At 40.3% G+C, this 14,970-nt stretch overlaps 1 protein-coding gene across 1 annotated transcript; it reads right to left on the bottom strand.

Annotated features, from left to right (window-relative positions):
- Window positions 1-1,341: 1,341 nt before the first annotated feature.
- Window positions 1,342-4,571, bottom strand: LOC129730972 (thioredoxin-2). The gene is made up of 2 exons (XM_055690645.1): window positions 4,373-4,571; window positions 1,342-2,008 (listed from the first exon to the last, which is right to left on the bottom strand). The coding sequence occupies exons 1-2, from the start codon at window positions 4,394-4,396 to the stop codon at window positions 1,709-1,711; spliced, it is 324 nt and encodes a 107-aa protein (XP_055546620.1). The 5' UTR covers window positions 4,397-4,571; the 3' UTR covers window positions 1,342-1,708.
- Window positions 4,572-14,970: the final 10,399 nt, after the last annotated feature.

Below are 14,970 nucleotides of genomic sequence, written 5' to 3'. Positions count from 1 at the left end.
TAATTGAGCTTAAGGCTGTAATTTTTATTTCGTAATTTGGGATTTGGGATACTTAGACATACATAAAATGCATATTATGCAAGCATTCTAATCTGAAATAACTCAACTTAATATTATTATTTTGAATTTTTTTAAATAGTTCGAACCAGGATCAATTTTTGTATGGTTCGAACCAGGATCAAAAACCTTAATCGCAATTCAAGTGATTCATGGTGTAAAGAAATAACATAAACTTACACATTTACGATTGAGTGAGCACTGATATCAGCTACCTACTCAGTTTTCGACTGAGTAAAAATTTAAAACCATTTTTGATGATAACGCTAAAATTGAATGATATTCTATTGGCTACGTAGATAACTGCAACACGCTTGAAAGTAGATAGCTAAAATGTTTCTAGACGTTTACCAGGAGGATGGAAAAGTAACAAGTGAATGGGGCTTACAGGCTATACAGCTTTCCCGATTAAACGATCCAAAAACAATTGTTTTCACAACGTCAGCGTCACGTTCGCTACAGTTGGTGCATACGCCAGATCTTATCCACCGATAGCTTGTCTGTGGTATGACGTGTTATCGGGGTTATCGGTCGAGGATTGAAACATCTTCCAAAAATAAAATTGTAGCTGCGCAGCGGACAAACCGGTAAGAAATCAACAGCGTGAATAACGCAGGTTTGTCATATGTGCACTTCTTCAAAGTAAGATTAGCGAAATTGAAATTTAGTTCACCTCATTTCAAGCCCAGGTTTTCAACCAAATTCGAATCCCATTCACTAAGCGACGTCATCCAAAGAGAAGCAGTCTTGCGATTCTCAATCTTCTAGATCAGCGGTTCTCAACCTGGGGTACGCGTACCCCTGAGGGTACTCGAAAGCCTTCAGGGGGTACGCGAAAAAAATATCAGTAATGGCGGACAAAGCAATTTTTCTTTTAAATACCTCATTCGTGGTTCAATCTTACTCTAAGACTGTAGCAAAAAAACAAACAAACAAAAGACGATAGTTGAATTTGAAACTTGGACTAGACTACCACAACATGATCTACAGCTACTCTCTCTCACTCTGCGAAAACATTTTAAGCCAGGGGGTACAAACGATATGAAAAATATCGCCAAGGGGTACGCGGACAAAACAAAGTTGAGAATCGCTGTTCTAGATCTTACATTAAATGACCTTAAAAGACAACCAGTCATGCAAGTGACAGTGAGTAACATGTTCTAGAAGCGAGAGTTCGATCAAAAAACCTGAACTTTCATCATGACTAACCTTGCCGTAAAACAAATCATCGTCATTATCAGCTCCAGTTGAAGCCAAGGTCTGTGATATCGTGAAATTAACATGTTTTGACGTGAACAATTAGAGTGTATTCCTCTGTCACTTTCTTTGCTTCATATCTCCAATCAGTTGTGCTGAACTTCGTGTCTGTCGCTATCCAAACCTGTGCCGCAAATGGCTGTTATGTTATTCTACTTTTTGAGTGTGTATGGAAATCGTGACTAAGCTGCTAACTGGTTTGTGGCAAGCATTTTGAACACCGCATCAATACTAAGGGCACAATAATTGGAAATGTTGATTATCGAAAATGTTTTACAATTATGTAGACGGTCAACGAGGAGGCCCAATCAGGCAGACAATCTTCAACGTACCCCTCTCTCATACTCAAGACACGGTTGCATTTCTATACAAATGAGGATACCATCTAACACGTTTATTCGATGAGTTTCTTGATACAGGAGCCCAGCTTTTCGGCGTTGGCACCGGAAAACGACTGGACGACGTTCTTATCCTTGAGGAACAAAAAGGTCGGCATACTAGTGATGTTGTACTTGGCGGCCAGGTCTTCGCACTCGTCCACGTCGACCTTGATGACGACGATTTTGTCGGCGTACATACTCTGGAACTCCTCCAACTTGGGAGCGATCACCTTGCAGGGGCCGCACCAGGTTGCGAAAAAGTCCACCACGACCAGCTTGCTGCCTGCGGCTTCCAACTGGCTGTCGAAGTCAGCCTAAGGGGGAAAAGCAGCAAGAAAGAAAGTTAGAATCCCAAAGAACCAAGGTTGAACCGTATAATTATCTTTATGATAATTATCAGTTCCGTTTGTTTGTCTAACTATAGAAATGTTGAAGGTATGTCTCAAGAAATAATTAATTGAATTATCCTGCACAATAATTTATTGTGCGAGTAAATCAACACAAAAAATACAAAGAAAACACAAAAAATACGATGACATTATTCACGGTCTTGTAGTTATCGTTTGCAACAGTCCTTTTTATAAAACAGCAAATCTTTCAGTAAACAGAATGATTCAAAACTCCAAACTGCAATGGCAGCAAACAAACAGACACTCAAGTGCAATTTTCATTGATCGAGTATGCAAAAACACCGGCATTTTACGGCATCGAATATCAAACGAAACGAGAGTGCATAACAAACACACTCTGAAGCACATAATCGTTAAAATGTTTACTCACTGGCAGATTTGTGCTAAGCGACGGATGGTTTGGTTTTGAACGTAATTATCGGTGGAAAACGGTTCTGCTTTGCACCTCAAATAGAAAAAAATGTTTTTTGTTTCTCGTGAATGTTATATGAAGTTCAATTCTAAAAATTATTACTCATATTAATATTAGTTTTAAACTGAGGAAAACAGATAAATGACGTTAACAGTTTCACTCCGAACCGGAAGATGTATCATTCCATATAAATAGTAGCATTATATGCAACTCGTAGTATTGCTTTGAACTGGTTTAGAGGTACATTACCAGTTTCTTGATCGATATTGGCTTATCATCGGAAAATATATGTGAATAGAGTTTTGTGTGCACGACAACTGAGGCCATATGGACCAACCAGTGTGTGTTAGTAAATTAACATATCATCGTTGTTGGTGCGTTAGTAGATATGGTTGGCAGTTTAGATTTTCCACCCAGCAGTTTGTTTGTTGAAAACAGGTTTAAGATTGTTCTGAGCAGGCAACTACTATTTCAACCGCAAATTCCATCCATGCTTGATTGAAGAAAATCAATTAGTGTGTTGGAATCTTTCAGTCGAGAATGCCAAACAATACAGCGACTGAATGCAACACAAAGCAAAGCATGTGTATCCGAAGAAAGTGCGCATGCAATAGACAATTCTTTTTAAAAATACATTTTAACTAAACACAACCGTCAGAAAAGAAATGTAAAATTAAATATAAACTGTTCAGTTATCTTACATGGTAAAATACCAAGAATTCGGGTGCTACCAAAGTGCACGTTTCGTAAAGTTAGTTCCTCTTTTCGTTGGTAGGTCTAGCATGAATTTTCTATCGATACCCTGACATGCGTGGATATGTACTAGATGGCAAATTCCTCAGTACATTTGTCCCAGTGGGTATTTTTATAAAATAATATTGCACATTAAACAAAAATAACCTTGATTTATTCAAAACCATCCATTACATTGTAGAATTTTGTAGAACCCCCTGATTCCATTTACTATATTACTCACACTTTGATATCCTTTTTTTTTTTTTTTAATTAGGAACATGGGACGAATATGCGTAGAGCATTAGGAAAGCAGTATGATGAATAACTTTCCCGCTTAGTCAATTTAAAAAATTAAATTACATTCAACCAACCACCATTAGAGCTGTTATCACGGTTATCACCGGCACCAATTGTTAGCAAAATTTTACATAACCTTTACCACCTTTAATCATTGCCGATAAGTAACCGTTAGAACATCTCTCTTAATAATTACATACGTATCGCTCATAACTAGAAAACATCACACCTAGCACTATTCCTTGTCATACCCCAACAAATCTCAAACACACCTACCTAACGCGACATCGTCTCACTGTCACTGCCACTATCGTGACTAAGCACTTCTAATACTAAGAAATCGAATCCAATGCCATGAAGTAAACGCAAAAAACACTATGTACCGGACAAAACTAATTTGTTCCGATTAGAGAAAGCGTGGGTAAAAAACTTTCCGCCATATTCACGCAGCTTTTGAGAATTTTTTTTATCAAATTTTGGTTCATTTTTAGATAGATACTTTTAGTAGCATCTAGTATGGGAAAAACTGTTGCATTTGCTCATGAACTTCATGAATACGATCTATATTGGATGGATTTAAGCATTACCTTAGATGTACCAAAACAATAACTATAAAATTAAGCACATCTAATTATGGAGTAAGATGTATGAATTAGTTTCCTGATTCACACAACTATTCAAACCTTTTCACCTCACATCCTGGTATTGATCGGAAGACAATTAATACCAGTGTGTTAGTCATCAGGCGGAATTTTATGAGGCGTGGAATTACACAATTCCCCCCAACACAAAAAAAGAGCAAGCGGAAATCACGTTCTACTTACAGCATCCTTTACGACGTACACCATTGTGGCTAGAAGGCAAGCAAACTCACGAAACGGAAACCGAAAGGCACAATTTTTCTCCGATCAGGCCAAAAGTTGACGGACGAAGTTTAGATTTAGCAGCAGCGAGTTGCCTCAAGCGAAATTCACGGATCGCGTGTTGACCGGCCGACTGACACTTTACAAATGCGATGTGAAGCTGGATGTGAATGCGATTGTGAATGTTAATGCAGGGATGGGCAGTATCCACGTACCGTCGAAACAATGTCGATATCGTTGTTATACAAAAAGTATCGATTTTTTGACACAGTATTCGCAGTTAAAAGCTAAATATCACATGTAGTTGGTAGGTAAGAGCCTTTAATCTGCAATGTAGTATAGACGTAGAAGTAAAAAGTTCAAATACAGGACTTTAAACATTTAGTTACTTTAAGGAGATAATTTTGCAAATAATAAATAATTGTTGTAATTGATCAAAATTCATCTGACAAAGTGTATGTCTTAATGAATAACTTGATACTAGAACAATGTCAATAAATTATGACAAATAAGCTACCTAACTCAAATTCCATTTTTAAAAGCTGCGCCAATCATATTAAAATCAAACGCATCTGCCGCTGTGTTAAAACTGGCCGAAATGAAGCGTATATAGGAGATCGTTCGTATCGATTTCATCTATAAGTAATTTAACAATGAATGCAGCTTGTGCCTCGAATCGTCTCTGCTCAAGAATTTGCATTCCTGAAAACCGACAGCGTTCAGTGTAGGCTGGTAGATTTGAGGCAAGGCAAGAGGCAGATTACGCCAAGGGAGGAAGCTTAGCGCACATCGTACAAATTTACGTTGCACGGATTCAATTCTAGCAATCCAGGAGTTGTGGAATGGACACCATTCAGCAGAATTCCAAGATATATAGCGAATATAGAGAAATGTAGCGCTCTAAGACAAAACAGGCCACGAAACTCGTTGGCTATCTTAAACATGAATCCGAGTTGTCGATTAGCTTTAGCGATGATCTCGTTGTAGTGTAGTTTGAAAGATAGCGCAGTATTCAGAATAACTCCCAATACCCGAATTTGTGTCACTATAGATAGAGGTTCACTCAACATAGTATAGAGTTCTCCAAGCGAAAACACACGAACACTACGACACAGCCCACTTTACATTGAAATTTGTGAGAGTGTGAATCAAATTCGGTAGTTTTTTATTCTCTCTTTTAGATGACAGTTCTCACAGGTGACAAAAAATTCTTACAGCTAACAAAGAAAAATCGAATACATCGCGCTAATACAAACGCGCCTGGCGAACTCTATAGTCAAATAAGATTGGTTTTCTTGTCCGATAAAAATAGTTGACACTACTTCTCTGAATGCTCACAGAAAGAAGGAACTGTTGGCTGAAAATATTCACTAGTTGCTGAAGCTCAACACAGTCCGCGGAATTTCTCGCAACTTTAAACAGTTTAACTTCATTGGCGTACAATTTACGACAACCTTCCGGAAGCAGCAAAGAAATATCATTGATGAATAACACGAAGAGTCGCGGTCCTAGGTTGCTATCTTGCGGGACTCCAGAAACATTCGTGAACTGCGCAAAAAATTGAAGATAGCTTCACACAGAGTGTTCGATTCATCAAATAGTAACCAAGCCATTGCACGAGAGCAAATGAAACTCCAAGTTTTCAGTCTCCTTCTATGGTATTCGGAACTCTTAGAAGCGGAAAACAATCAGCAGCGTTTCTATGGAAAACTTGTACGCGAGTGGAAATAGTTGAACGATAACTGATAAATCAAAGAACACATTTGCATAAAAAATTGCTAGTGTGTAAACTTTTCCATGCTTGGTCGTCGCGCGACAACACCGTCTGGGACGCTGTCATGCAATCTTATACATATTTGGTAGTTCCCCATTTGACACATGCAGTGAAGCTAGCGCTTATTTTAAAAATACAAGACGCAGCGCGAACACGGCAGCAGATGGTGCTAGCACAGACTAACAGACGTAACACTGGAACTTAGCTTCATCGCCACAAAAAACGATCGTTTTATATTTCCAATCGAACAACTCTCGTCACGCCGTCTGGGGCGCTGTCATGCAATCTCATACACATTTTGTGGCTCCCAATGTGACACATGCACGTACGTTAGCGCTGATGTCGAAATACAAGAAGCAGCGCGAATACGGCAGCAGATGGTGCTAGTGTTACTATCGTAAAGTACTGGTATCATCCGAACCAAAATTTTATTGAAAATTTGTTTTTAATGTTATGTCTGTTAGTCTGTGGTGCTAGTGTCACTAACGTAAAGTATCATCCGAAGGACGATTTTATTGAAAATTTGTTCGAAGTGTCATGTCTGTTAGTCTGTGCTAAAAGTATTCTGTGGTCTACTCGAATAAACACCGCTTTCAGATCGGTGTATACTGCGTCAATTTGAGCACTGTTACTCATGTTTCGCAAGCAGTTCATAATGATATTATAACAAACATTCTGTGTAGCAGCACCGATGTGTAGCACCGGTTACTCAAAATAATGTTTTTGGCGCTTGGTTCGGTCTGGCTGCACGCCTACTAATTGAAAAGATATTTATCTTCATGACTGAAAAATTGAATCAAATCATTCCGCACGAAGCGTTTCGGTTTGAACCGAGCCAGTAACATTGACAATGAACTCATGTCCTGGGCTCAAATTAAATTGACCGCAGTGCTGTAAGATAAAGAAGTATGAAAAGAGGCGGTGATATGCTATCTCGTTTACAGATATGTTGAGAAGTTCATTCTTGAAACATGGCGCGATGCCATAGACGTGGTTTGCACCTAAGACGAGCAATAACAAGACACACAGCTCCTTGCATGTGATTGGAAGCAAGGTCGAAACGCCCTCAACGCATCCAAGAAACATCAACTGTGTCTGTGTGCGTGTGCGTGTTAACGGTTTGGTACGATTGACATGACATTTCTGTAGTTGTTATTGTCAAGCTCGCATTTGATAGTTTATGCACATTACACACATTCACCATTAATGTTTCTGGGAGTCGTTCAGGGCGCCACATCACTGAAAGATCGCAAGGTATATGAGAGGATCTGACACTTGTGTATCATGTTATCTAGTCTTTGTTTTAACTCATATGCGTGTGAATTTACGCCATCTATGTGAGTATAATCGTTTCGTCATATGCTACGAGTAGAGTGCCTGTATATTATTAGAGTGGCGCCATGTCATCTAAAGTAATGCTGGTATCATTCTTTTTTTTTTCACACGAGTTTAATAGGTTGTTTGCTCGATTGGAATGACACTGACAGATCCTTTTTGTTCCAATTTTGACAGTGCCGCCACTCTATATACAGGCTCTCTAATTACGAGTACAGACTCCAAACCGAAACATCATATTGAGAAGACTGGAAACTCTGTCTGAAATCGAGCGCCAGCGTTGGCAGCGTAGTCTTTGAAGTAAAGGTGGAACTAACGCATGCTAATGTGTGTGCTGGCGTTGCGAATGCAAATTGAAGACACAAGCAGGATCATCGATGTATTAGCGATGTAATTACTACCTTACTTACTTATTTACTTTTACCACAGACAGACGTTCATATAATAACAACATTGATTAAAAATTCCGTGTAAATTTTCAAAGAGATTCAAAGTTATAAATCACTTGTACACTACGCCGCCTGATGAGCTTATCGCTACAGTTCATTTTTTTTCGCTGTTGAACGAGGCTAGCATCACTGGTAGCGCTATTTGGTTACGAATTGCCACTACAAAAAACTTTACACCAGTTTGGAACTCAGCTTGGACGTTTGTCTGCGCTTTTACTTTCACAGCAACAGACCGATTATTGATCCTTTGCCGAATCCAGAATACATCGCCATGTCACTCGGCTACTATTCTCCAATATCGCCTAGCACCTATTTCGCGGGCATCCTCGTCTACAACACACATCCAACGAGTGCGGGGCCTACCTCGAAGCCGACGCCCTTTAACGGGATTAAATACAGTCTTCGCTGATCGTTCTTCCGGCATTCTAGCTACATGCCCAGCCCACTGCCACCTACTGTGTTTTAACATGGTTCAGGCGTCTGCGCTAAACACCATTTTCTAGTTTGCCGCCAAGGATTGAACGCAAAATCCTACACTCAAAAATACCAAGTGCACCCGCAGTAAAAGGGCCTTTTTGCAGCTGCTATCCGCCTTTTTATCGCACGGCTGACCTCCTTGTCACATGTCACTAGTGTACCCAAGTAAATAAATTCGTCGACAACTTTAATAGTTCCCCTATCTAACACCACCTCAGCACCAGCATCCGTCGGACTACCACGTTCTCTACCAGCCGCCATGTGTTTCGTTTATTTTTAAGTTAATGATGAGCCTTATTCTCGCAGTTTCCCTCCAGAGAGATCCGAAGGCCTCTTCCACTGCTCAACGGATGATACCAATGATGTCGATATCGTCTGCAAAACCTAGCAGCGTGTGAGACTTCGTAATGATGATGCCGCTTCTTTGCACGCCAACCCTCCGTATAGCACCTACGGTATTGAACATTAAGTTTGACAGCCAGTCTGCCTGCTTCAAACCATTTAACGTCACGAAGGAGTCCGATATCTCACCGGATATCCTGACGCATGATGTATAGAGCCTTCAAGGGTGGCTCGAATCAGCCTATTTGGTTTTGCTGGGAAACGCTACCCTAAAGTCTATGAACAGATAGTGAATCTGCAAGCTGAATTCTCGAAATTTATCGAGGATCTGTCGCAGGGTGAACATTTGGTCCGTAGTGGAGCGTCCCTCTCGAAAACCACATTGGTAATCGCCAACGAAGGTCTCCGACAACGGCCTCAGTCTATGAAACAGTAAACGGTGTTGAGAAGGGTTATGCCTTGATAATTACTACAGTGCAGTCGGTGGCCTTTCTTGTAGATCGGACATATGAGAACCTCCACCCAGCCCGAGGGTAATTCTTCATCGGACCACTCTATCAGCATGATCCGGTGTAAAGCACGATACAGCTGTTCGCTCCCGACTTCAAAGACTTCAACTGGAATGCCGTCCTTACCAGCTGCCTTGCAGTTCTTCAGCTTCAACAGACGTTATTACTACCACTTTCACAAAAAGTTTCCAGTTTTTATAGATAGAGTGCGCGACTTAATTTGGCGATTGTTCTTTTGGGATCGATCCAGAGATGCCAGTCTTCTTGATATGATGTTTTTTGCTGCAAGCAAAAGCAAGGCTCCAAATGAACAAAGTAAACAAACTCATGCTCACTTTTACAAAGGAGCAACGTAAACAACCTAATAAATAATTTTCGTAAAGCGCGAGTGTTACAATCAATATAAAATTTTTCCTGCAATTATGTTGTCATTGGAAATTGTGTTAGTCAAGCTCAATAATATGAGAGCTACACGCCGAGTAAAATATGTGTAGTAATAGTCCCAAGACGCTCAAGAATTTTTTGAACATTCATTAATTCACAGACTAACAGACATAACACTTCAAGCAAATTTTCAATCAATCCATAGTTCGGCAGATAACAGTAGTTTACGTAAGTAATACTAACACCACAGACAAACAGATGTGTAACTAGATGACGACTTTTTCGTCCAAGAAATAACGAATATTTTAAATTTTTCGTCAGCAGGCAGTACAGGTCGGACTCGATTATATACAGTCTCCGAAAATTTTTTACTATATATAATCGAATCCTGTATATAATCGAATCAGAAAAAATTTTTTTTTTGTTTATTTTGCATAAATATTTTGTTGTTTTTGAATAAATAAGTAGGATTTTTTTGACTAACCCCCTTAAAGTCGCAAAAAACCTTTCTTACAAAAATATATGTATGTATAGATTTCGTAGTTATTCTTTATGTTATTGCAGTCAGCCATGGCAAGAACACTGCACCGTGCTGCACGGGTGCCACTTTTGCATAGAATCACTACACGGCGTGTATTGCAACTTGCACTGCGTGATGCGTATTGGATAGATAGTAGATTAGCTAAAAACATCGCCTTTAATTTATTTAAATTTTTGCTCACCAGTATTGATTTCAACTTCATAAAAATAAGTATTTCAAAAGAGTCAATCTCTACCACCTCAACCTTAACATTGAAATAGTAATATTAGGGTCCATTCAAATTTAACGTGACATAAATATTAGACTTCCGGAAAACCCTCACCACTTTGTCTAGCATGTTTCCAATACTCAGCACACCAGGCATAAAAAATTTTCTCAGCCCTGCTTGCGTTATGTAACATTTAAACAGGCTTTTATGAATCAATAAGGAAGCGCTTATTTATAACGTAACGCAAGAATAATAATTGTTGATCTCCTTTCCCCCTTTGCCATGCTTTTTGGTTAAATTTTCCCTATGGGTTGCAACACTTTGCCAACCCAACACTCTTTCCCGTTTCCTGAGCGTTACATAATTTGTAAACGTTCCCTCGCGATAATTCTGTTTTAGATCAGCTTTACTTTACTTGAAACATTATGGCTCAAAAATCAACGTTTTGGGTCAAAAAATGTTGCGTTACGTCATATTGGACTGAAGGGAACGTCCATTAGTTACGTACCGTAAATAAAAACTATTTTCGAAACCCTCTTTCCTCTAGGTAACGCTATTGGTTGTAACGTTTTGTATTGATTGTGACGTTTTGTCAGATCTCTACCTCTCCCTAAGCGTTACGTATTTTTGGACGATCCCTATACGACATTGTTGCTTTAGGTAAGTTATATTTAAAATTGAAAAAAAAAATTATGATTCGATTATATACAATTTTATATATAATCGAATCATATATATCAAGTGGCATCTACAAGGTCGCGTGTAAGATACGGCCACTGTGTCACAACACGAAGCTGGATCGTCATTGTTTGTTCTGCGGAGACACTCTTCCAGATTGATCCTACTAGCAGCCGTGAGGTCGTGACTTAGACGTTCGGTGAAGTATTACCTTTAGAATTTTTACTATTATTATCAATATTATTACTATGTTATAATAATATTATTAATATTATTATTGATATTATTATTATTGTTATTATTATTATTATTACTATAATTATTATTATTATTATTACTATTGTTATTAGTATAAGTATTACTGTCTTTTTTTTATTTGATCCATTGTAGTTTGAAAAATTGTTTTTAAAATTTAATATCAACTACTTGAAAACGAAATTGCTGGCTACGAGCTCTTCACGAGAGAGTATCGTGTGTACATCCCTGCCAATGATGTAGAAATCGACGGTGTGGTTACCGAGGGGAATCTCACTGTCGATGACATTTTGCGTCATGGAGTTGGCTGTTTTAAAAACCCCTTGATGCAAAGTGTAAAGATACTGGATTGCAAATAATTGCATTCAGTATCCATCGAAGAAGGGAAGAAGAAATTCCTCCCTTCGGATTCCTTCCGAGTAACATTCGCCGGATCCGCGCTTCCGAACTACGTCCGCTTGGACAGGGTTCGTCTACCTGTACGCCTGTTCGTACCGCGGGTCATGCATTGCCAAAACTGTAAGCAGTTAGGTCACACAGCCACCTACTGCTGCAACAAGGCACGCTGTAGCAAGTGCGGAGGCAATCATGCTGAGTACGCTTGCAGTGGGGATACTGAAAAGTGTCTTTATTGCGAGGGAACTCGGCATGACCTTCCGGCATGTCCCGCGTACAAACAGCGCGAGGAAAAAATTAAGCGTTCCCTTAAGGAACGATCAAAGCGCTCTTTTGCAGAAATGCTTAAGAAGGCTGAGCCACCCTCGACAGGAAACATCTTTTCCTTCTTGCCAACCGATGAGGGTACATCTGACGATCCCGTCGAAGGGTGTTCCTATGCCTTGCCAGAGGGATCTAGGAAGAGGAGAATGCTCAACTCTCCTAATCTTTCTCGCAAAGGTCGTAAGATAACCCCTAGCGGAATGACCAATAAAACAACACAAAAAGGAAGCGGTGAAGAAAAACCGAAGCAAGTACCCCCCGGTTTTAATTTCAAATCAAACCAGGAGTACCCACCGCTTCCTGGGGCACCAAAAACCCCTCGTGCACCCATTTCTCGATCAGAAGACATAAAAGAAACAGGGTTCATAAAATTCTCTGATATTGTGGACTGGATATTTAAAACGTTCAACATACCAGATCCCCTTCAAAACATTCTTCTTGCCCTTCTCCCTACAGTGAAAACCTTTTTGAAGCAACTCACAGCAACTTGGCCCCTCATTTCAGCTATCGACGATATTTCGATGGCTAATACGTCGAAAGAGGTTAGGAATTTTGTCACTGTGTTACAGTGGAACTGCAGAAGTATCATCCCCAAATTTGATTTATTTTCACATTTGATAAACACATACAATTGTGATGCGTTCGCGCTCTGTGAAACTTTTCTCAATTCAAATGACCAACTTAATTTCCACGATTTTAACATCATTCGTCGAGATCGAGACTCGCACGGTGGAGGGGTACTTTTAGGGATCAAAAAGTGCTATTCTTTTTTCAGAATCGACCTCCCCTCGATCTCGAATATTGAAGTTGTTGCCATTCAAACGAATATGAATGGAAAAGACCTTTGCCTTGTTTCGTTATATATTCCCCCATCCGCGCGGATTGAACAGAGCAACTCCTTGATATAGCAGAATTGCTTCCCGCACCTTTTTTGATTTTGGGAGATTTTAACTCTCACTGTTCGCTATGGGGGTCGCTGTACGACGACAACCGATCTTCTTTAGTTTGTAACTTGATCGACGACTTCAATATGACACTTTTGAATACTGGGGAAGCGACACGTGCACCTAATCCTCCAGCACGTGAAAGCGTGCTTGACCTATCCCTCTGCTCGACAACACTAGCGTTAGATTGCCAGCAGAAAGTAATCAACGATCCCCACGGTAGTGATCATCTTCCAATCGTTATATCAATTGCTAATGGTTCTACTCCCCCGAGCCCAATCAATATTTCCTACGATTTTACACGTAATATTGATTGGAAGCGTTATGAGTTTATTATAGCGGAATCTATCGAGACTCACGAGGAACTTCCTCCGGAGGAAGAATACGCGTTCTTAGCTGTCTTGATAATCGACGCCGCGACTCAAGCTCAGACGAAACCGATACCCGGGGTAACGATTAGACAGCGCCCTCCCAACAAATGGGACAAAGAGTGCTCTGAGAAGGTCCGCGGCGTATAAGGACTACCGGGAGTGCGGCACTGTCAACCTACTTCGAAAGTACGAGGCACTGGGCAGGCAGATGAAGAGCTTAGTAAAGGCGAAAAAACGCGGGTACTGGCGGCGGTTCGTAAACGCGTTGTTGAGGGAAACAGCGATGAGCACTCTTTGGGATACCGCCAGGCGCATGCGGAACCGGGACGTTTCGAATGAGAGTGAGGAGTATTCAGATCGCTGGATACTCGATTTTGCCAAAAAAGTTTGTCCGGACTCTGTACCGGAACAGAAAACCTTTCGCGACGCGTTTATAGTAACTACGGAAGAGCCTCCATTTTCGATGTTGGAATTTTCAATGGCTCTCCTGTCGTGCAACAATAAGGCTCCAGGGTTAGATAGAATAAAATTCAACCTGTTGAAGAATCTACCCGACTCTGCAAAAAGACGCTTGTTGAATTTGTTCAACAAGTTTCTTGAGCTAAATATTGTTCCGCATGACTGGAGGGAGGTAAAAGTCATTGCTATTCGGAAACCCGGGAAACCTGCCTCTGATCACAATTCATATAGGCCGATTGCGATGCTCTCTTGCCTCCGGAAATTAATGGAGAAAATGATCCTCTTACGGTTAGACAAATGGGTCGAAACAAACGGTTTACTTTCAGATACTCAATTTGGCTTTCGCCGGGGCAAAGGGACGAGCGATTGGCTAGCGTTGCTTTCTACTGAAATTCAACTCGCATTTGCTCGAAAAGAGCGTTCTTGGATATTAAGTGGGCTTTTGACTCTGTCTCTGTAGAATTTTTAGGCGCGAAACTTCATTCGCAGGGACTTTCACAAAATTTGAATAACATTTTGCTCAATTTGTTGTCAGAAAATCATATGTATTTCTCACATGGCGATTCGACAACTTCCCGAATTAGTTACATGGGTCTTCCCCAGGGCTCATGTTTAAGTTCTCTCTTATATAATTTTTACGTCAATGACATCGATGAATGTCTTGCAAGTTCATGCACGCTAAGGCAACTTGCAGACGATAGCGTTGTATCCATTACTGGTAGCGAGGCTAGCGATCTGCAAGGACCATTGCAAGATACCTTGGACAATTTGTCTGAATGGGCTCTTAAGCTGGGTATCGAATTCTCTCCGGAGAAAACTGAGAAAGCATAACCCAGCTCAGCTGCAGCTCCTACTAACGGGTAAAACGATTTCTCAGGTTTTAGTCGCTAAATATCTCGGGGTCTGGTTCGACTCTAAATGCACCTGGGCTTGTCATATTAGGTATCTGACACGAAAATGCCAACAGAGGATTAATTTTCTTCGTACGATAACCGGAACCTGGTGGGGAGCCCACCCAGGAGACCTCCTAAGGCTTTACCAAACAACGATATTGTCAGTTCTTGAGTACGGCTGTTTCTGCTTTCGCTCTGCCGCGAACACGCACATTATAAA

This window comes from Wyeomyia smithii, chromosome 3 (assembly GCF_029784165.1).
Source record: "Wyeomyia smithii strain HCP4-BCI-WySm-NY-G18 chromosome 3, ASM2978416v1, whole genome shotgun sequence".
NCBI classification, from domain to species: domain Eukaryota; kingdom Metazoa; phylum Arthropoda; class Insecta; order Diptera; family Culicidae; genus Wyeomyia; species Wyeomyia smithii.
This window is presented reverse-complemented; position numbering and strand designations above follow the sequence as displayed.